The sequence below is a fragment of the Urtica dioica genome, chromosome 4 (genome assembly GCF_054948205.1).
Source record: "Urtica dioica subsp. dioica isolate 48M chromosome 4, U.dioica_male_clone48M_v1_H2, whole genome shotgun sequence".
NCBI lineage: Eukaryota > Viridiplantae > Streptophyta > Magnoliopsida > Rosales > Urticaceae > Urtica > Urtica dioica.
This window is the reverse complement of record NC_142759.1, coordinates 6,670,340-6,690,479: the sequence shown is the minus strand read 5'-3', so window position 1 is coordinate 6,690,479 and position 20,140 is coordinate 6,670,340. Positions and strand designations below refer to the sequence as shown.

At 35.4% G+C, this 20,140-nt stretch overlaps 3 protein-coding genes across 4 annotated transcripts; 2 read left to right on the top strand and 1 right to left on the bottom strand.

Moving 5' to 3' along the window:
* Positions 1-1,263: 1,263 nt before the first annotated feature.
* Positions 1,264-4,647, top strand: LOC149399810 (Regulator of Vps4 activity in the MVB pathway protein). Its single transcript, XM_089610853.1, has 7 exons — positions 1,264-1,509; positions 1,901-2,033; positions 2,622-2,725; positions 2,817-2,988; positions 3,471-3,611; positions 3,700-3,791; positions 3,890-4,647. Exons 1-7 carry the CDS (start codon positions 1,418-1,420, stop codon positions 4,473-4,475), a joined length of 1,320 nt encoding a protein of 439 aa, XP_089466979.1. The 5' UTR covers positions 1,264-1,417; the 3' UTR covers positions 4,476-4,647.
* A 1,217-nt stretch (positions 4,648-5,864) lies between these two features.
* On the top strand, positions 5,865-10,768 carry LOC149399809 (lysine histidine transporter-like 8). The gene is made up of 5 exons (XM_089612229.1): positions 5,865-6,499; positions 6,596-6,732; positions 7,405-7,829; positions 8,800-8,931; positions 10,034-10,768. The coding sequence occupies exons 1-5, from the start codon at positions 6,117-6,119 to the stop codon at positions 10,520-10,522; spliced, it is 1,566 nt and encodes a 521-aa protein (XP_089468355.1). The 5' UTR covers positions 5,865-6,116; the 3' UTR covers positions 10,523-10,768.
* A 372-nt stretch (positions 10,769-11,140) lies between these two features.
* On the bottom strand, positions 11,141-15,887 carry LOC149399808 (DHHC-type zinc finger family protein). 2 transcript variants are annotated; one of them, XM_089613607.1, is made up of 12 exons: positions 15,761-15,887; positions 15,535-15,670; positions 15,209-15,323; positions 14,831-14,905; positions 14,669-14,737; positions 14,409-14,540; positions 13,524-13,557; positions 13,247-13,356; positions 12,252-12,338; positions 11,965-12,048; positions 11,736-11,801; positions 11,141-11,652 (listed from the first exon to the last, which is right to left on the bottom strand). In XM_089613607.1, exons 2-12 carry the CDS (start codon positions 15,626-15,628, stop codon positions 11,478-11,480), a joined length of 1,041 nt encoding a protein of 346 aa, XP_089469733.1. In that variant the 5' UTR covers positions 15,629-15,670; positions 15,761-15,887; the 3' UTR covers positions 11,141-11,477. The 2 variants fall into 2 exon arrangements, with proteins under 2 accessions (XP_089469733.1, XP_089469732.1); XM_089613606.1 differs by having other exon boundaries at positions 15,778-15,887.
* Positions 15,888-20,140: the final 4,253 nt, after the last annotated feature.

Sequence of the window (20,140 nt, the reverse complement as noted above, 5' to 3'; positions counted from 1 at the left end):
TGATATTAATTGCTACTACGAATTAAGGAAAAAAAATAGAGTTCATTATGTTCAGTTAATTAATCTATATATATATATATATATATATATATATATATATATATATATATATATATTTATAAATGAAAATCGGTTATAGAGTATTTTAATCCATTTTGTTTCGATAATAATGAAAATACTAATTTTTAATTCTTACCCAAACATTGACTAAAATCTATAACATAGTTAATAAGGAGCACCTCTACTCCAACTTGCATCATGACTGCCTTTTTTTTTCGTCCTTGCCCTTTATTATTATTATTATTATTATTTTTTCGTCCTTGGCCTTTAAATTTTTTTCCCTCACTCAGCAACATATTTTGTATAATTTTTTTTATGTATATTATAATCATAATTACTAATACTATATTATATTATATCAATAACATACAGTCTTTGGAGTATATGTTTATATATATATATTATTTGAAAAACTATGTGGTATTAATATTACTCGTAGATTTTATATTAATAAAAATATAAGAAACTTTTTTTATTTTCTATTTGTCTATATCTTTTTTTTTAAATTTTTTTTTATCAAAATTTAACTTAAATTTTTATTTAACTAAATTTTTTTTCCATAATAATTCTAAGAAATCTGACAGATAGAAAAACATTCAGTATTTTGAAAAACTTTGAATCATAAAAGAGTTTTTTTCCCTACCTTTTGTTATTTTTTAAAAAAATCATTGACAACGATTTTGCTAAATTTAATTTAATATAATTAAAAGTCTTCAACTTACTCTATTTTCTTTATTTTTATTTTTCATTTTTTGTTTAAAAACAATAATAATTTTGCTGACTCGCGCAACGCGCGTTGTTAAAACTAGTGAAATAATAAACCAAAAGTTACAATTTGCAAATTGTTTCTCAATTTTTTTGTGAAAGATATATATATTTTTAATTATGAGTGTTCATAATTTGAAGCTGTGTACAGTACTTATATAAAAAAGATTAAATAAAAATGCTTAAAACTATAATAAAGATCAATTCAGCTTTTCCCAAATTAATCAAAACAAATGTACTGCCACAGCTGTTATCTTAAGAATGAAAGGTACTGTTATCGAAAATAAAGAAAAGGAAAGGCTACTTTTGACAATAGTTCCCTTTGGAGTTCTGGGCCAAGCCCAATTCAGCTTCTTCATTGGATTCTTCCTTGATCCCCATACATTCCAGACACACTTACACGTGCCAATCAGAGTAACGGCTACATTTTTCCCTTTTCTCCTTCGCAGAGGCAGAGAAACTCCATTAATAACAGCTTTAACACACAATCGTCGACGATCATACACGAAATAGATACACCATTCACACGTATACATAATCCTTGGATTCCACCGTTACGCTCTCTCGTAAAAGATCAGAAACCAGAGCAGCCATGACTGTCGCGACTGTGGCCTCTTCTCAGACGAAGAAGCTCGTCAAGTTCAGTCTATCTCTCTTCCGCAGAGGCTTTAACGCTCCAAAATGGTAATTTCAATTCCTTGATTTCTGAAATTCATTGTACTTCTATGGTTTCTCTTTTCTCTTCTACGTCCAGGTTAATTTAAATAGACCGATTTCGGCTTTAAACAATAAAGAAAAATTGACCGAAAATTTCACCTCTAGAAATAGATCGTTGTACTCTCACAGTCGTGAGTCGTGACGGTAACCCTAAGATTAGGTTTTATGTATTTCTATTCTAATCAATTTTTAATAATTATAATAATCCTGAATTGATCTTTTTGTGTGATGGAGTGATAACAATAGTCATAATATTGATCAGAATCCTTGAATTTATATTGATTTTTCTTCAAGAATTCGTTTTTTATTTCAATCTTGTATGAGTGAATAATTGTAGTGAGAATTGTGGTATTGACAGCAAAACGGCGGCGAAAATGGCTGTGGGGAGGATAAAGCTGCTGAAGAACAAGAGAGAGGTTGTGGTGAAGCAGATGAGGCGTGACATCGCTTTGCTTCTCCAATCTGGCCAAGACGCCACTGCTCGTATTCGGGTTCTTTCTTCTTTCTCTTTGACACACTTTCGTTTGCTTCACAGTCCATCGATTCATGTTCTCTGTTTTCACTTGTTTTATAAGAGTCTGGTACTGTTTTGTTGCTATATACGGTGATGATCATCTTTATAACACATGTTTGTTTGCGTCCATTGTTTTGTTGGTTTGTTTGTTTGTTCATAATATGCACTTTTTAATTTTTATCACGAGTCTCTTCCTACTATGGTGTTCCTATCATTTATGGTAGTAGATTATGAGAGTCACCAATCAATTTGCTGCCTGAGATTGCTGGTTTTCATCAAGTTGTGATTTGGATCTGCTAAGGTCTTGCACTAAACAGTTGTTCTTCAGTTTTCCTCTCATAAGTGGCATTATTATCAGCATTTAGTGGAATAGTTATGTGGTCCATCATTGGAAATGCTTATCAGTTTAATATATAAGATAAACCACCATGTTCTTACTCGTATATTTGATTTATGGATTCTTTGTGCTGTGACTCCTTTATACAAAATTCGTAGCTGTGGATTTACTGGTCAGTATATTTTTGGCTAGAAGTTGCCAAGACATAACTTGCGTTTGTCGTTGCAGGTCGAACATGTGATGAGAGAACAGAATGTATTGACTGCAAATGAGTTCATTGAGCTCTTCTGCGAACTAATTGTGAGCAGACTTTCGATTATCGCAAAGCGAAGGTGAAAATGGGGGACTTGTCTTTGTTGCATTGCTTAGCCCAACTATTAGAAATTTGGAAATAAATATGGTTCTATTTATTTTCCTTAACAGAGAATGCCCAGAGGACCTCAAAGAAGGTATTGCTAGCCTGATCTTTGCTGCTCCAAGGTGTTCGGAGATCCCAGAACTAGTAGCAATCAGGGATGTGTTTGAAAAGAAATATGGGAAAGATTTTGTATCAGCTGCTACTGATCTACGACCAAACTGTGGCGTGAATCGCATGGTAATTCATTCCAAAGCACCTTTAATTTTGGCTTGAGAAAATTTATAACATCATAGTTAGTAATACTAATACCACAAAACCTGAATAAGAAACCATTAACTACACTAATATAAGTGAAAATATGATATACATCTAATGTAATTAGTACCTTGAACATATTGCTTGTGAATGAAATTGTACTCTTTTTTAGTTTATATATGATTTTCTAGACTTGTATATAATTTTTCTTTTTTATACCCGTGTAGTCCTTTGATAAGGTTATATTAAGTTTTTATAAGCGTAAACGAACTTTGGGCTAGCTGAGCTCAAGAAACAGTGCCTGACATGCATGACTTCTAATTTTGTTATACTCAGTCTTTTTTTAATGTATTTTATTCCTTATGATCAGTACAACTACTCGTTATCTTCAGATTCCTCTAATGCACGTCATATTACTGTTTCTTTCAATGGTTTTCTGATTCATGATGTTTTCTTATATGTAGCTTATTGACAAGCTCTCGGTTAGAACTCCGTCGGGGGAACAGAAACTGAAAATCTTGAAGGAGATAGCTAAGGAATACCAGGTCGAATGGGACACTACAGAAAGCGAAACGGAACTCCTCAAGACTCCAGAAGAGACTATAGTTTGTTTCCTCTCCCTCTCTCTCTCTCTCTCTCTCTCTCTCTCTCAAAACGTAATAGATTAACTGACAAAATTCTCTCTTTTAATAGGACGGGCCTCGAGTTTTTGTTAGTGCCACCACCTTACCAGTAACGCCCGTCCCAAAACAATCTATTCAGCTTAATAAGCCAACCACTATCAGGTAACAACACATGATCATCATTCTTATCCGATTTTTTCCATGCGAAAGAGTGAGACATTTGAGGGGGTAATATAATCCGTCGTCTTTTTTTTTTCTAGCTATTGTCCCGTGACCATGACCACAGATATCAGTAATGACAATGACAATATGCGATTCGAAAACGCCTCCTCGGCAGCCATGGCAGCTGCTCGAGCAGCCAATGAAGCCATCGCTGCGGCAAAATCCGCTGCTTATCACGCCAACAAAGACTTGAACCGCTCCGCTTCTCAACCGGCATCTTTCGGCATGGTCAAGTCTTCAAGTGAAGGCGATCAAGGATTCGAAACCCTGTCCGAACAGCCAATCGAGGGTCGGTACGTGAATCCCCAATATCATCACACTTCGGAGAGCGAGAAGAGAATTCATAGGAGGCACAGCTACAACGCCCCTAAACCTGCAGATTCGGGCATTAAGTTCGACGAATCTGACGTCGACGATGATGATTACGATGAAGAAATCGATGCAGATACAACGCCACATGTCACTGGCTCTCTGCCACCTCAGCGAGCTGCGCCTGGGTTACCCCCGTCCCAAGTAATGAAGCAGAGTTCAATCTCTCATTCTGTTCACCCAAAATTGCCGGATTACGATTCACTTGCTGCTCGTTTTGAATCTCTGAAGCACCACCGCAACTCGCTTCCGTGAAACTTTTTCATCTCAATAACACTATGGCCATGCAGATACTAAATATATATATATATATATATATATATATATATATATATATATATATATAGATACAAATTGTGGAACTATATTTTTCTTTCGTTCTTGACATTATTTTGGTGTAGACTTTTAGTATATATCCTTCCGAGATACGGCATTATATTATTATAACGTCATTTTTGTCAACTTCATTCTTTGGTTGTATTTTCCTTCAAATAAATAAATAAATTTCATTGATTGTATTAGAAAAGAATATTTAAAGAATAAATTTCTTTGGTTATATTTCTTTGGTCTAGAAATATAAATTTATACAAAAAAAAAAAAAATAGTATATGAAAGTTATGAAACAAGTGGACGTATTTATTTTCTGATATAGCGTGTGAAATTTGACCCTCCTTTTTTTTTTTTCTTTTTTATTTGTGCGTATTGATGGAAAACAAGTTTCTTCAAGCCCGAAGTGTTGGACTGCAGTTTTGAGATGGGAAAATTGCCAGATTAGGTGAGATGGGAAAATTTAAAGCATCAACATAGATGGGAATACCTCATTTAATATCAATAAGAAAGACTTGCAGTGTGTTGGTTGACTTCTAATTAATAATAATATTTTCAATACATCAATGCTTGAAATTGTTAAAAACTAAACTTTGGAAGAAAATAAAATAAAGAAATCATTTAAAAGCTTTCAAATTTCTTCACTTTGAGATTGGCCTAGCAAACCTTTAATGAGCCATAAGAAGTAAACATATAAAATCAGAACAAAAAAGAAGAGAACAAAAAGCAATGCGTGTCTGTAATGTAATCATGTATTAATTTGGTTTATTCCAACAAAATAACTAAAACCGTTACACATCTACTATAGATTTGTCATGATTAAACCAGGGACCATAGTAGAGGATATATTGAGTAGTTCTGGCTCAAAAACATGATAATAAGACCCCAACTTTGACTTTTAGTTCACACGCATTGGGGAAAAAAAAAATTAATTATATGAACCACAAACAACCCATTTGCCAAATAGTTTACTATTATTCGCTTGTAACTTCACTAACAACGAAGGGAAAAAAATATATATATATATATTTCTCACTCACCTCCGGTTGTTGGGTTGGATTTACCTCTCAATTCATATGAATAAAATATGTTGGCCAACCCATAAAGCTTTCTCTTCCCAGGAGCATAACGTTGACCAAAAGTATATTTACATTACACCATACACATATGAACTCAAAAAGTCCTGTACTCTTAACCCCAAAAAAAAAATTCCCATATGACAAAAGTTGAAGACATTTATACATTCTACATATTTAGTAATAATAATAGACAGCCAACATTGGTAGTCAAACAAAAACGAAGCAGATTCGTTCTACATAGCACATAGCGCATACAACATAAAAAAAAAATATGGTAAATAATAATAATGTTTTCATGCATAGAAATAACTTTGACTAAACGCGCACACACACATCCCAAAAAAAAAAAAAAAAAAAAAACCCTTCTTCCTACACACACATATATAAAAACCGACTTTGACACAAACACAAGAGCAAAACCTTTGCATGAATTTTTCCCCCCTCAATAACACCCCAAGAATAAATAAATATATAAAAACCCTAGCCAGCCATGAGCATTGAAGCCAAAGAGATTAGCTCGGCTCCGATAACGCCACGGCCTTCCTCTCCGTCTCCGTCTCCGGCGGTGACGTGTCCTCCGTCGCAGTTCCACTCGCCGTCGCTGTCTCGGTCGCCGCTTCTGAACGCAGCAGGCGAGGTCTCCGGCGGAGGAGAGAGGAAAACTCCGACGAGACTGACTCCGAAGTTCCTGACTCCGCTGGGAAGCCCGATGAGGAAGGCTCTGAGGCTGACGAGGCTCGACCCAGAAGACGCGTGGCTTCCCATAACCGAGTCAAGAAATGGGAATCAGTACTACGCAGCTTTCCACACTCTCTGCTCCGGGATCGGCATTCAAGCCCTTGTCCTTCCCGTTGCCTTCACCATTCTCGGCTGGTCCGTAAGCATAACGTTAACGGACAGTAATTATAGACCATGAAGAGATATATGTATATAGTGCGTTGAGTTTTTTTTATGACGTCATGGTTTCAGGTCTTGGGGGATAATATGCTTGAGCTTGGCGTTTATATGGCAACTGTATACTTTGTGGATTCTTGTTCAGCTTCACGAGTCTGTTGAAACTGGGATGCGTTACAGCAGATATCTCCAACTCTTCACTTTTACCTTTGGTATGTATGTATATATCTGTATGACTGTATATATTTAATTGCTCGATCGTTGTCCTTGTCCATATACCTGGCAATTTTGGTGTTTTATGAATTTTTGGAATATATTTAACTCTTTCTTAATGATTTCGAACAAAAAAACACACACAGACACTGAGACACACATATTTAGTTAGCGTTTGGGATTGATTTTTAGAGGTGATTTTAAAGTTTTTCGTAATTTAAGTTTTTTTTTTTTTTTTTTTTGTAAAATATCATTTTTGTTCAGCTGAAAAGTATTTCTTATTTTAAAAATACAATTGACGTTTTTATATAAAAAAAAAAATTTATTTGGTTGCATATAATTTCTTTTTCCTGGCTCTTTCTTTCTCTCTTTGGTTCCTTGAGTCCAGCGTCTGTTTATCAATCTGTTTAAAATGTGACACGTATTTTTTAACTACCACAACTATTTTTATAAATATAATTCTTAATAGTAAATACATATAAATCATTCCCATGACTATCTTCTATTAAGTTTATATTATCCTTAGAATGTAACAACGTTATTATACTATCAATCTCCTATATTGTTAAAACAAATGTATTAAAATAGAAGAAGAAAAATAATCTAGCAAATGTACCTAATTTTATACATACATGTAATAATATTTATTTATATGATTGGAAAAAAAAAAGGCGAGAGGATGACGAAGCTGCTCGCGGTGTTCCCGGTGCTATATCTGTCGGCGGGGACGTGCGTGGCGCTGATCATCATCGGAGGGTCCACAGGGAAGCTCTTCTTCCAGATCGCGTGCGGGCCCGAGTGCGCGGCGGAGCTGACCACAGTGGAGTGGTACCTCGCGTTCACGTGCGTGGCGGTGGTGCTGTCCCAGCTCCCCAACATGAACTCCATCGCGGGGGTGTCCCTCATCGGAGCAATCACAGCCGTCGGATACTGCACCATGATCTGGGGGGTCTCCGTGGCCGAGGGCAGGCTCACCGGAGTCTCCTACAATCCCATCAGCCGCGGGTCCCGCATCGAGCAGGTCTTCGGCGTCCTCAACGCTCTTGGGATCATCGCCTTCGCCTTTAGAGGCCATAACCTTATTCTTGAGATTCAGGTATATTTTTTGTAGTTCATTCATTTTTCGTCACGAATTTTTGTTTTCCCTTGATTTTTTTATTTTTTTATTTTAAATAAGAATGATAAAATAAGGTTTTTAGCAAATATAATTTAGCCATAAAATTATTTTTCAAACCAACAGATAGGTGCTACTTAATTCTAATTCAGTAGACACAAATATTCTTGAACTTTTTTGTATAGTTATAGTAATTAGACAAATTAAAAAAAAAAAGTTATAGTAAATTAGATTATAGTTTAATTATTTTCTCTTAGTCCTTAAACAAAATTCTCTTACAAAAGTCGTAAGGTTGTAAATAGTTTTTAGATTGCAACTTATACAAAATGGGGTGCTCAATGATATAATTTTATCTATTAAATTAATTTGACGACTAAAATGCGACTCAAATTATTGACCCCAGTCATGCTTAAATAAAAATTATTTAAAATCATATACGGTGTAATAAACATAAAAGTAACTTTGGAAAAGTTAATTGGTTTGTTTGTTAGAATTAATTAGGTAGCAATTTTCATTTTAAATTACCGTATCCGTGGTTTGTTGATTTCGAATACAAGAAATCTATAGCATAATAAAATATGTAACAAGAAAAACCAAAGAAGGAAGTCAAAACTCGAACCTTTATACTTTTTACTCTCTACTTATTTCGAATCAGTTCTTTCTCAATGGAAAAAAATACAAAAACTTGTTCACATTCACATGTAACACTTAGAAATTATATCCCAAAACCCTGCTTCTTTAATTATCATAATATTCCAGTCAACATTATCTTATACCAAAGAAGACCCCAACTTTAGACTCATAAAAGTATAGTAATAAGACTAGTCAATGGTCAATCCTTAAAAAATTGATCGATATGCTAACTCCACCTTTTTTTTTCAGACATTGTTTATTTCTATCCTTGATATGATATGAATGACCATAACATATATTTATTATGTACAATTTTCAGGCAACCATGCCATCAAGTGAGAAAAACCCGTCGCACGTGCCGATGTGGAAAGGAGTCAAAGCCTCGTACACTCTCATCGCTGCCTGCATTTTCCCTCTCGCCATCGGCGGATATTGGGCCTATGGCCATCTCGTAAGCTCATTAACAACCTCATTACTCTCAAATCTAGCTTCTTCTTTTTTTAATATTATAAATTGCATGTATATTATATATATAGTAGAGTCCTTTTCAAAATTATACAGCTAGGCTACTTTTCAAAATATTTTCTTAAAGCTAAACGTCTGGTTTTGCCAAAATATTGAGTTTAGTAGAAGCTTATACAGTTAAACGTCTGGTTAGCGTAGAATCTTAGAATGACTTTTTTGAATCAAAACGTTATGCTACTTTTCAGAGTAAATGATAAGGCAATAACAAATAGAAGCTTCACGCAAATATACAGTTAAGGATCACATGTCATACAGATATGAAAATAGAGATTTGGTTAGCTAACACCCAATATGGTATGGCTATAATTAATACCTCTAACCAAAAGGACGTTATTGATTTTTGACGTTGTTTTTTAGTAACATTAAATTGGGTGACGTTTAACTGAGATTCGGTCCTGGATAGATAAGCCTAGAGAGTCATGACCAGTGACGGAGTTAAAATTTGTAGCGAGGGGCAAATTTGATTATATCTTTTTTTCTTTATAATAAATTCTTCAAAGAGCTTGTAAAAAACAAAATTTAAGGACGGGTGAATATGAAAATAATTATATAATTTTGGGCTAAAAAAGTAAAATTTTGAAGTAAAAGTTGTAAATTTAATAGGGGCATGTAAGAAAAAAAATATTCAAAAGGGGCAAATATGAAAAATATATATAATTTTGGGCTAAAAATATAAAATGTTAGGGTAAAAAATTTAAGAGTAAAAATTTAATTTTTAAAAGTTCAGCGGGTTATTGGCCCAGGGCCTAAGCTGCCTTTGCCCTTGGCCATGACCATTAAAGATCTTACATTAAAAAAAAAAAAAAATTTGTACAAAATAGCAATCTCAAAGTTTAATATGATTATATACCTAATTGGCCCATATACTAAAGAGTATTGACCGATGGCGCACTCACAGAAGTGGGATCCATTGAGAGCGGGCCCCACATGCTTTCTCACATTAGTGGTCGTAGATGCAATTTTGTGTGTGTGTGCACGCGCATTTAAACTATTATTTTGTACGTGTATTAATTATGGTGACAATGCAGATCCCGGCGAACGGAGGGATGTTGTCAGCGATGTTCATGTTCCACTCGCGGGACGTATCGAAGTTGGTGTTGGGGCTAACGAGCTTCTTCGTGATCGTGAACGCAGTGAGCTCGTTCCAAATCTACGGGATGCCAATGTTCGACGACATTGAGTCCAAGTACACGAGCCGCGCCAAGAAGCCGCTCCCGTGGTGGCTCAGGGCCGTCTCTCGGGCCGTTTTCGGCTTCGTCTGCTTCTTTGTGGCCGTGGCCATCCCTTTCCTCAGCAGCTTCGCGGGCCTCATCGGAGGGATCGCCTTGCCCGTCACCCTCGCTTACCCTTGCTTCATGTGGCTCAAGATCAAGAAGCCCAAGATGTTCAGCCCCATTTGGCTCCTCAATTGGTCGTTGGGCCTGCTCGGGATGAGCCTAAGTGGGCTTTTGGTCGCTGCCGGGGTTTATGTCGTCATCAAGACGGGGATTCAAGTTAGCTTCTTCAAGCCTCACTAATTAAATCCCTTGAATGAAAGGGATGTAAGATCGTGACTAAAAACAAAAAAAAATTGCATACATGGACTAGAAAACATATATGTATTCGTTGAATGAGTTGTTGATTGATTTCTAATTTAAACTTAGTTTGGAACCGGGTTTCATTTAGGAAAAAGGAAGTTTGATGGAAACGAGTGAGGAACATTTGAATGAAAATCTAATCTATACTATTCGGTGTGTTTGGATGTATCTGATAAAGATTAAGTAAGAGTGTTTATATGTGTTGCATTATTTTTTGCTCCACAATACGAGTAATTTTTCGGTAATGCGAAGTCAAAATTCTGAATTATGTGGTGAATCATGTAGCTAAAGAAAGTATGTGGTTGTCTTCCGAGTTTTTTTTCCGTTATATGCAGCTGCTAATTTTCGCTTGATTTTCTGTCTAGCTGCTTTAATTTTCTCTCGCACACGCAAATACAACGAAGTTTGCTAACAAACAATTCTTATTTCTTATACTGAGGGAACAACGTACGGACGCGTCCTCACTTAAAAACACGACTGCCCTTAAAAAGGAGATTTGAACACAGCTCAGAGGTGCTAATATAAAATACTTAAAAGTTATAGACTAGATAAGAGGTATTAGTAGAGAAGATGGGTCATTAAAATTGTATGAGATTTGTGGGAGGAAACGATTCCATATACACCCTTGTAATTCTATCTTTGTTATTTCCCATTAGTACAAAAATATACTAGTTCTTACCACCTCCTTGCGGGTATAATTTAAAAAAAAAAAAAAAAAAAGAAAAAAAAAAAAGGACAGACGCAGTCCAATATTCTACATTGAAGGAAGGAACCAAAATGAAAGCCACCCGATTCAAGCTTTTAAAACTTAACCTTTTTGGCAGAGAGTCGCTTTCAACAAACAGACGACCCGATACGTCTTGAAACAATGCTCCGTCGCACATATACGATGACATCAGCAACAACGACATGATATGCAATCCCAACACGTGTACGGTCTCGCCTTCTCTTCTAGCTCCGGAGGAGAAGGCATCGCCTCCAACTTGAGTGCGCTCGTTCGGGCGCAGCAGAAATTGAAGATGTTTCTGCACATTCCTTCACTGAAAGGGTTCACTCTCACAGGAATTCCCCTGCACACACAATTATAAAAAATTAGCTTAAAATCCTCTGAATTTCAACAGAGAATGTTGATGAGTAAAGGGAAGGACCAGACCTTAGATACAGGATGCGTCTCCGTCTGATGATTTCGAACGTAGTCTGATTGGTCAAAGCAAGATAGCTGCGACAATAATTTACACAAATTTCAGTTTACTCTTTTAGGAGGAACATCGCGTTTTTTCGTTTCACTTTTACTCCAAGGGAAGTATGGTACAAAGCTACCCCGTTCACGCTATCTTTATCGAGAAATGAGAAATGACTCTGCAGAAATATTGACTTTTTACCTATGAAAGCCTAGCAGGAGGAGTAGAAAGATAAGGGATAGTGACAAAATAATCAACAGGAGTATCATTATCGCAGCCTTCCACCTGAGAGATTGAATTACGATTGCAAAATCACACTTCTAAATCACTAAACAAAAATTATCCATCAAAATTCACTGTTTTTGCTTATCCCATTCACTGCTTTCGTAAAGCCTGCAGATTGGGACATCCATGATGATAAAGCGTGTGTTCATTAAAAACAAACAAAAAAAACAACAAATGAGAAAAAGGGTTAGAGAGCGTTGTACCAAGCCCTTGCTATAGTACCCTTCAGGTAAGTGATGTACAAGAATCCAGTCCAAATGCATAGAGCGGTTTCTTCAAAAATGTACCACCTGCAACGTTTTGCCAACAATCAGAGATACACAATATTAGGTCCTTCAGTTTAAAGTGAACAAGATACTATTAAGAAGTCATTTTGTTTTCTTAGAGAAAAAAAAAAGAAAAAAAAAAGTCATTTTGTTTCATAAAGGATAATACCCTTAGCTTTGTTGAGCTAACTGAATCGATAAACAATCAGTCACTCTAAGCCGGTTTAGAGTCGACCAACTCATAAATTATCTTATAACTTGTATCAACTATGCATATGCTCTGTGTTTTAATGAAATGCCATGTTTGTACTATCCTATTAGACTCATGATAACAACCATCTTCTGCGTTTACTTTGCAGTCCTAAATTAACTCATGTGTTATGATTTGTAGTAATTTTTACCCGTCCTTATTTCTGTTGACTTTTAAGATGTATAATTAAAATAACTAATTACAGATAAATTTTATTATGCTAAAACTATAAAAACTTATTCATCAAAAAACTATATATTTTTTTCTTGTCATATATGAATATGTACAAATGAAAGAATATTAAAGAACTTTATTTAATAATATATATTTAGCATGAAATATAAGGGTGAGGGCTAAAAACGATAAACACATGGGTAAATAATGAAATACACACATGAATCAAATGTCAAGAAGATGGCATAAGCGTGGAATTTCATTATTTACACAAAGGGTGATTGGCATTTTTCATTGAGAAAAATAAACACGGCAAATATTTGAGAATAATGCACCTAATTTCCTAGGCCCTATGGGTGTCGTTTCTGATCATAATGGTATAACACACCAACCTCAAGCTGATACTGCCTTACCAACAGCAGATATTAAGCTAATTCATCAAACTCTCACATATCAGTTTGATCTTTAAAACAAATGTATGCCTCAGCTCCATAGTCTTTGCACTCACCAAAATTTGCTATGATTTCCCTGGCCAACACATGTTCCAAGCCAGACACAGTGATGATCAAACTGAAGCACACATCTTTCACAATCGTGACAATGTTTTGCTCGTGGAGGCTGCGTGTTAAACCCAATCAGAAATAACCATCAACCTTTCTATACTATTACTGCAAATAATTTATTGTAAAACATCAAAAATAAATTGGTTTCTAGGCAACAAGATTGTTGGGGATCATGTGAAAAAGGTTTATTATAAGACGTAGAAGATACAAAGATGTAATTACCTGTTCAACACTACAATATGTGCAATACATACTTCTGCAACACAAAACAAAACAATTTTTTTTTTGTATCAGCACATAAATTACTACAATGTACAATTACCTAGGTTTGACTTAAACACATGCAAAGCAACACAAGTGGGCACAACTGACAAGAATTATCGTGTATGAATTTTTCAAATGCATAACTAATAAGAAGTAAAACGCCTCTGCACCCTATACCGAAATCGATTTCTGCATGACAAGAAATTGAGTTAAAGATGCCTTAGATGCCCCATTGTTTGGGATTTCGATACCAGATACCAGTGTCCTAAATGGGAAAAAATATAAAATATTGTGTTGCGGTGTGGAGCCTAATTGATTGGCTTGACGAATGAAGACCGTACGATGATGATTCACAGATCGATCTATTGTAAGGGTTATTAGTTGAGGGTATTTTTGGAAATATTAAGCCTGTCTGTTAGCCCTAACGTTTCCCTATATATACTATGTGCGCCAATTGTTTACGTAGATCACAAGATAGATTATAATCACCATTCTCCCGATTTGGGTTTCAGTGAGAATTTGCAGCGACAAAGTGCATGTAATTTTCGCATTGAAGGTGAACCACTATAAATCTGTGTGTGTGCTATTGTTCTTCGTAATTCAGTGTGACTCGTTTATGATTTTAGATCGGATTTGGGGATCAAATCCTAACAGGTTGAGTCCCTTCCCTTTGCAACAGTAATTTCAAGTACACAAGTACCAACACTACCTAACTTAAACAGCCACATTGTCACCTTTTCCAACACTAATTTAATCGGTAAGCACATATAAATATACTACTAGCAATTCATGGATTAACAGGAAGAGCTATTGGTATCAAACAAATTAAAAATCGTTATATACCTAATGGAGAATCCAGGTGGATACAATTCTGTCAACAACTTTGACCAAGATGTTGAATTTTCTTCCAAAAGAGCTGCTCGGCATGAATCCATGGATCCAACCACACCTCCATTTTTGCTCGAAGCAGGCTGTCTTTGGTTAAACAACTTTAAATTTAGACAATGAAACATTTGATATTATATATATATATATAGATACATATACATACACATATATAAAGTTGAATCTTGAAAGCACTAGAAAAGAAGCATATTGCTTACTTTGAAGTAGCCGGTGTCTTATACATTGCATTTGAATCATTGACAGCCCTCACTGCATCAAGCACATAGCTAGGAGGAAATAAAAATAAAATAGTTATGCACGCACGGGACTTAGTGAATATTAAACATAGTTCAATATGCATTTTATAAATGAGCAATTACCCAGGGGATGAGTTTGAGGTAATAAAATATTGAACCAATGTGGCAACAAAGAGCAATAGATATAAAGAAGTAAACCTGAAACAAGAAAACAATATTAATAAACCAGGATTATGAATGGAACAAGTATAAGAAGAAAAAAAAAAAAAAAAACACACAGGAGTGGGTTACAAGAAAAAAAAAAAAAAGAAAAAAAAAATCTAAGCAATGCCAAATGAAATATCACAGGTTGAGTCTTCAGTTAAAACAATGTGTACATGCTTGCATTTTCAAATTTTCTAAAAAGCTTAGGTCTTTGGAAAATGGAAATAACAGTGAAATGAAGGCAAAGCCTGAAATCAGAGCTTCGATTGGGATATCGGAAATGTCAGTTTAACATACCATGGTTCTGTTTTAGTCTTCTCTATCAAATCTCCATCAAACAGGAAAAGAATAGCAGCATAAACAACATGAATCATCACCAATGAAACTTTCAAACCTAAAGCAGATCTCCGAGCTGAAACAAAAGTCACAAAAATCACAGCTCTCCGTGAACCACAATCCAAATTATGCATGTCGTTTCTGCTTATGAAAATTATTTCTATCGACGGAAATCCTAAACACACAATCTGACTCGTCATTTTTCTCAGAAACCAAATAGAGAACAAAGTTTAAAATAAAAATAAAAACTTTATCAAAATCAAGGAAAAAAAATTCGAAAAAAATACCTGGATCGGAAAGACATGGAAACAATCGCGTATACCAGCCCATTGATAGATCAAGAGAGTCTCTAGATGGATTGCATAAATTCACCATCGTCATTTAGGTTAAACCTCCACGAATTCAACAAGCAGTTCCATTTTTCTGCATTTCATAGTTCTCGATAAATATCATTCTAGAAGCTTACAAATTCTCAGTGGTATAGAACCAATCCGAAAATAAAAGAAAACTAACAGAATTAATATATCTACCGAACTCGCCAATGAACTCGGGGAATCGACACTTCTCTCTCGCTACCGCGCTCTATTTTATTTATTATTAATCAGATTTTTTTTTTCGTCTGAATCAATTATTGATTGAAGAGTTTATAATCGAATGGCCAAAACAATATCTGCTCAACCTTATATGTTTAATATTAAATATTTTCAGCCGTTAGATCTTCATAACAACCAGTCAACTCAAAGTAAACTGGCCCACTCTAATGTAAACTGACCCAGTATATCTTTTCTTCTATGGAAATCGAGCTATGTACTTTTTGTTCTTACTTCTTAGTATTTGTTTTTTATATCATTCGTATCCCTTTTCTAATCTAAAAATGGTAATAATTGCTCCTAATTTTTTTTAAATAGTAAGTTTTTAAGTATTTTTCATATTTTTTTTCTAGGAATGCTCCATATTTATAATTTAAATTAAAAAGGACACTTATTTAAAAATAAAATAAAAAGTTAAATAAGAACACAAATACCTAATGCTAAAAAAAAATAGAGTAACCTGTTCCCTCTGATATTGCATTCATATTACTATTCTTATTGGAATATAAATTCGTCTTTTATTGAAAATAGAAATTAAGCTTTGAATGCCCAATCTCATAGCCTAATTGTGTGATATCTGACCCTCGCTAGGCTAAATACATCCATTCCATTCGTAACACGCACGTTCCTGAATTAAATATTTACTAAACAGCTTGATTGTTGAGCTCAAGTATCAAGCTATAGATTGTCTTGCAAATCGATAATTACATGGAAGACCAAGCTCAATAAAAAAAATCAGTTCCTCAACTGCTTCGCTCACCATAGATCGAAAAAAACAATATCGCGAGATGGCTGAAAAAACAAACTCAACCACGACTCACTCTTCGCAATACACAAAGCTCGAAGAAATGTCCAAGAAATATAAATAGAATTTTAAATCCTCAAATTAAAATCTATTTGTTTCTCTTATTATTATCAATATTCACGTATTTTCATCTTATTCTTCTCTCTGTACTAAGCTCCCAAACTCTTTTCTCTAAGCGTATTGTTTATTTTGATCTTAATAAAGTATTCATCTCTCCTTTATTTCATTGATGATATTTTACTTTTTCTATAAGTGCAATTTTATTTTATACGAATCTATATTACTTTTATTATATTATTATCATAAATCGAGAGAGATCGATCTTTAAAATGAGAATTTTAAGTCAAACATAAAATTCAAGGAAGGGACTTTTTCATTTTCTGAAATATCGAGATTGTTTGATGTGAATTCTCACGTCAACATGTTGTTATTGGTAGGTAGCACTACCACAAAAACTTTTATCATTTACAGATTATGGCAGTAGTCTTTAAAATACGACTATGATTTTCGTTTTGACGTCTATCGTATCGGAGTCTTTTCACCATAGATATGACTTAGGTTTTTTGTTGTAGTTTATTTAAACTAAGAAACTATAGTGAACACATGTTACTACAATAGACATTCCATAATTCGCCACGTCATGTTGTTAATGCGCGCGAAATGAAAGCATAAATCTCAACCTTAGGTTGATTAATAGTTCGATGAGGGCCCTCGAGACCCATCTATCTGTCTCCAGATTCACAAGTGACTTAAGAAACCCTCATTGGCTCTCTTGTATAAGTGCGGTACCTCATGAATTGTGCATAAATAGACTTTACATTATCTTATTATAAGTGTTTTTTTTTTTTACTTCAAGAGAGAAAATTTTGAGTTAATCATCTAAAAAGTCTCTTCAAAGATAAGTTTAACCTTACTGTAAATAGGAAGTAGGAGTATATATTTAACTTGAATTAACTCACTTCTCCATTCATTCACGACGCTCTCTCTAGACTCAACTTGGATCAAAATTCACATTGTGGTTGTACACATGTGCATAAAGTTTGCGCAACTTGAGAATATCTCTAAATAGTGTTTCATAATGTAAAAACTATTACAAGAAGAAAATCAAGAGTAAACATATGGTGAAATATATTACTTGTAATAAAAGAGTGGTGTACATGGGTATTAAAACGTTTCGTCATTGGTTTAAGTCAGGCCCGGTCTTACCCTTAAGCAACTTAGGCAGTTGCTTAAGGCCTCATATCTTTTGAAAATTAATAGGCCAAAAAAAAATCCTATTTTTGAAAAATCTCTCCTATATTTTAACTTATTCGTGGGCCCCATCATAACACATAAAATATTTAATCTTTTTTTTTGTACGTCAAACTCAAAGTCTCAAACCCTCCTCTCTTTTTTTAATCTTATATTTTGAAATCATAAGATGTTTTAGTTTGAAAATATGTTTTGAACTATTTAGGTATTAAATAATGGCATATATAATAATTAAAAGAAGTAAATGCTATGAAATTAATAGATTATAGACCATAATTATCAACCACAAAAAAAAAAATCGTTACCCAAATGCAACAATGATAGAAGGTTATGAACTATTTGCATTAAAAAACATTAAGGCTTAATTATTGATTTTGATCGCTTAAGGCCTCATTATGTCTAGGGCCGGCCCTGGTTTAAGTTCCACTTGGCAAACTTTCCTTCTTTTTTTTCTCTATCGTTCTCTCTCAATAATACTCCACTTGTTCGACTTGGTCATTTTTACAATCTTAATATTTCAGTTGGTATATACAAGTGAGATTACTCTTAAGGACTTGAGGACGTTTGTATGATAAAACATATTCAAACGATGAATATATTATATACATGGATCAGAGAGAAGACATAAGATAACACATGATATTAAGTTATATACAAATTGGAATTATCACATTACTTCCTATTAAATATCCATATATATATAATTTGTTTTTTTTTAGGAAAGAACTGGATGCATTAGCTCTTATAGAGCAGAGGCCAAATCGGCAATCAGGAGATCTGAAATACAAAGGGGAGGGATATCAATCCAGGTTAGAGAGAAGCCTGAATTTAAACCCATCGAAGCTAGACGATCAGCTACACAGTTGCTAGTCCTACGGACAAAATGGAAGGAGAAGTTACAACAGGAATTCAAGTGAAAAATATCTTCGACTATCAGCCCTTCTTCCTTGGCATTTTTGGTATTTTTTTTTCAGCAGTTGAATCGCATTTAACGAGTCCGATTCCAGCTCACAGGGCGAGAAGCCGAATCTGACCGCCATAATGATGCCTTCCCGGATAGCAAGGAGCTCGGCTGCTAACACCGAGGATGACCGAGGGATCGGCTTGCAGTAAGCAAACCGAAAGTCTCCTTCCGAGTCACGAATGCACCCGCTAATGCCGCTGGAGATTGAGTCGGGTTTGAAGGCGGCGTCGACATTAATTTTCCATGGCTTCGTCGTTGGCGTGGACCACGTAGCGGGTTCGGTAAGGGCTGGGCTCCGCTGCGAAGAAGGGTTAAAGAGCGCATAGTCGTCGAAGAGCGAGACCGCCTTGTTAAAGATGGAAGCGAAGTCAGGATTCTTGTTCTCATGGACCAATTTGTTCCGACATGACCAAATCTCCCATATCATGATAGCAAACAGCCCCAAGTTGTAGAGGGACGGAGGGGCCATGAACCGGTTGATTGTGTCCCACAGGTCGCAGCACTGATCTTGGTCTAGGATGGCTTCGAACGGAGTGTTTCGCCAAGCCTTCTCTACGAGTGGGCAAAAGATGAGCCCATGAGTCGTGGATTCCCGCTGAAAGCCACAGAACGCGCAGTTGGGATCCACCGGGATATGGCGTCTCTCTAGATTTCCCTTTGTGGGGATTATGTTTTTGCAAGCTCTCCAAAGGAAGATCTTGATCTTCGGGGGGACCTTAATCTTCCATATGGCCGGCCATCGACTGCTTGGGACCCTAGAGCAAGAGGCCAAAATGGTCGAGGCAATCTCCATAGCAACACGGTAGCCGCTTTTGACTGAGAAGATCCCCTTCTCATCTAAATGCCAAGTTAGTGAGTCCTCTCGGGGGCGGAGGGGCCGGGGCATAGAGATAATGGATTCCGCCTCAAAGGGGAGGAAGGAAGCCCGGATAAATTTCTTTTAGATAATCAATTCATTCAAGAATGTAGTTGCAATATAATTTTTAAAATTCTAAACTCAATCTTCTTAATACTTTCATATCTAGAGAATGAAGTCGTAGTCATGTTCGATGTCAGAGCAGATTTATCTACTATGACCGAATACATGGTCTGAGGTTAGAGCAACTCGAGTTTGACGACCTTGGATCAAGAAGCTTTGAGGCTGTTTCTTACGCTCGAAGTTTCATTTCCCTCAAGTATATCGCAAGTTCGGGTAACATTGAAGAGCTCAACATCAATTCCGAGTATGTATGATCTTTTTTTTTTCTTTTTTTGCCACAACATCAATGATTCGTGTACTTGAT

Bases quoted from the DNA above. Each gene is read 5' to 3' on its own strand.
- LOC149399810 (XM_089610853.1), top strand. From the start codon at position 1,418: ATGACTGTCGCGACTGTGGCCTCTTCTCAGACGAAGAAGCTCGTCAAG. The intron at 2,034-2,621 runs GTTCTTTCTTCT...TTGTCGTTGCAG, and splicing joins ACGCCACTGCTCGTATTCGG to GTCGAACATGTGATGAGAGA. The intron at 3,612-3,699 runs GTTTGTTTCCTC...CTCTTTTAATAG, and splicing joins AGACTCCAGAAGAGACTATA to GACGGGCCTCGAGTTTTTGT.
- LOC149399809 (XM_089612229.1), top strand. From the start codon at position 6,117: ATGAGCATTGAAGCCAAAGAGATTAGCTCGGCTCCGATAACGCCACGG. The intron at 6,733-7,404 runs GTATGTATGTAT...GAAAAAAAAAAG, and splicing joins ACTCTTCACTTTTACCTTTG to GCGAGAGGATGACGAAGCTG. The intron at 7,830-8,799 runs GTATATTTTTTG...TACAATTTTCAG, and splicing joins ACCTTATTCTTGAGATTCAG to GCAACCATGCCATCAAGTGA.
- LOC149399808 (XM_089613607.1), bottom strand. From the start codon at position 15,628: ATGACGATGGTGAATTTATGCAATCCATCTAGAGACTCTCTTGATCTA. The intron at 13,558-14,408 runs GTATATAACGAT...TTTGTGTTGCAG, and splicing joins CCACCTGGATTCTCCATTAG to AAGTATGTATTGCACATATT. The intron at 11,653-11,735 runs GTCTGGTCCTTC...TTGTGTGTGCAG, and splicing joins AGACGCATCCTGTATCTAAG to GGGAATTCCTGTGAGAGTGA.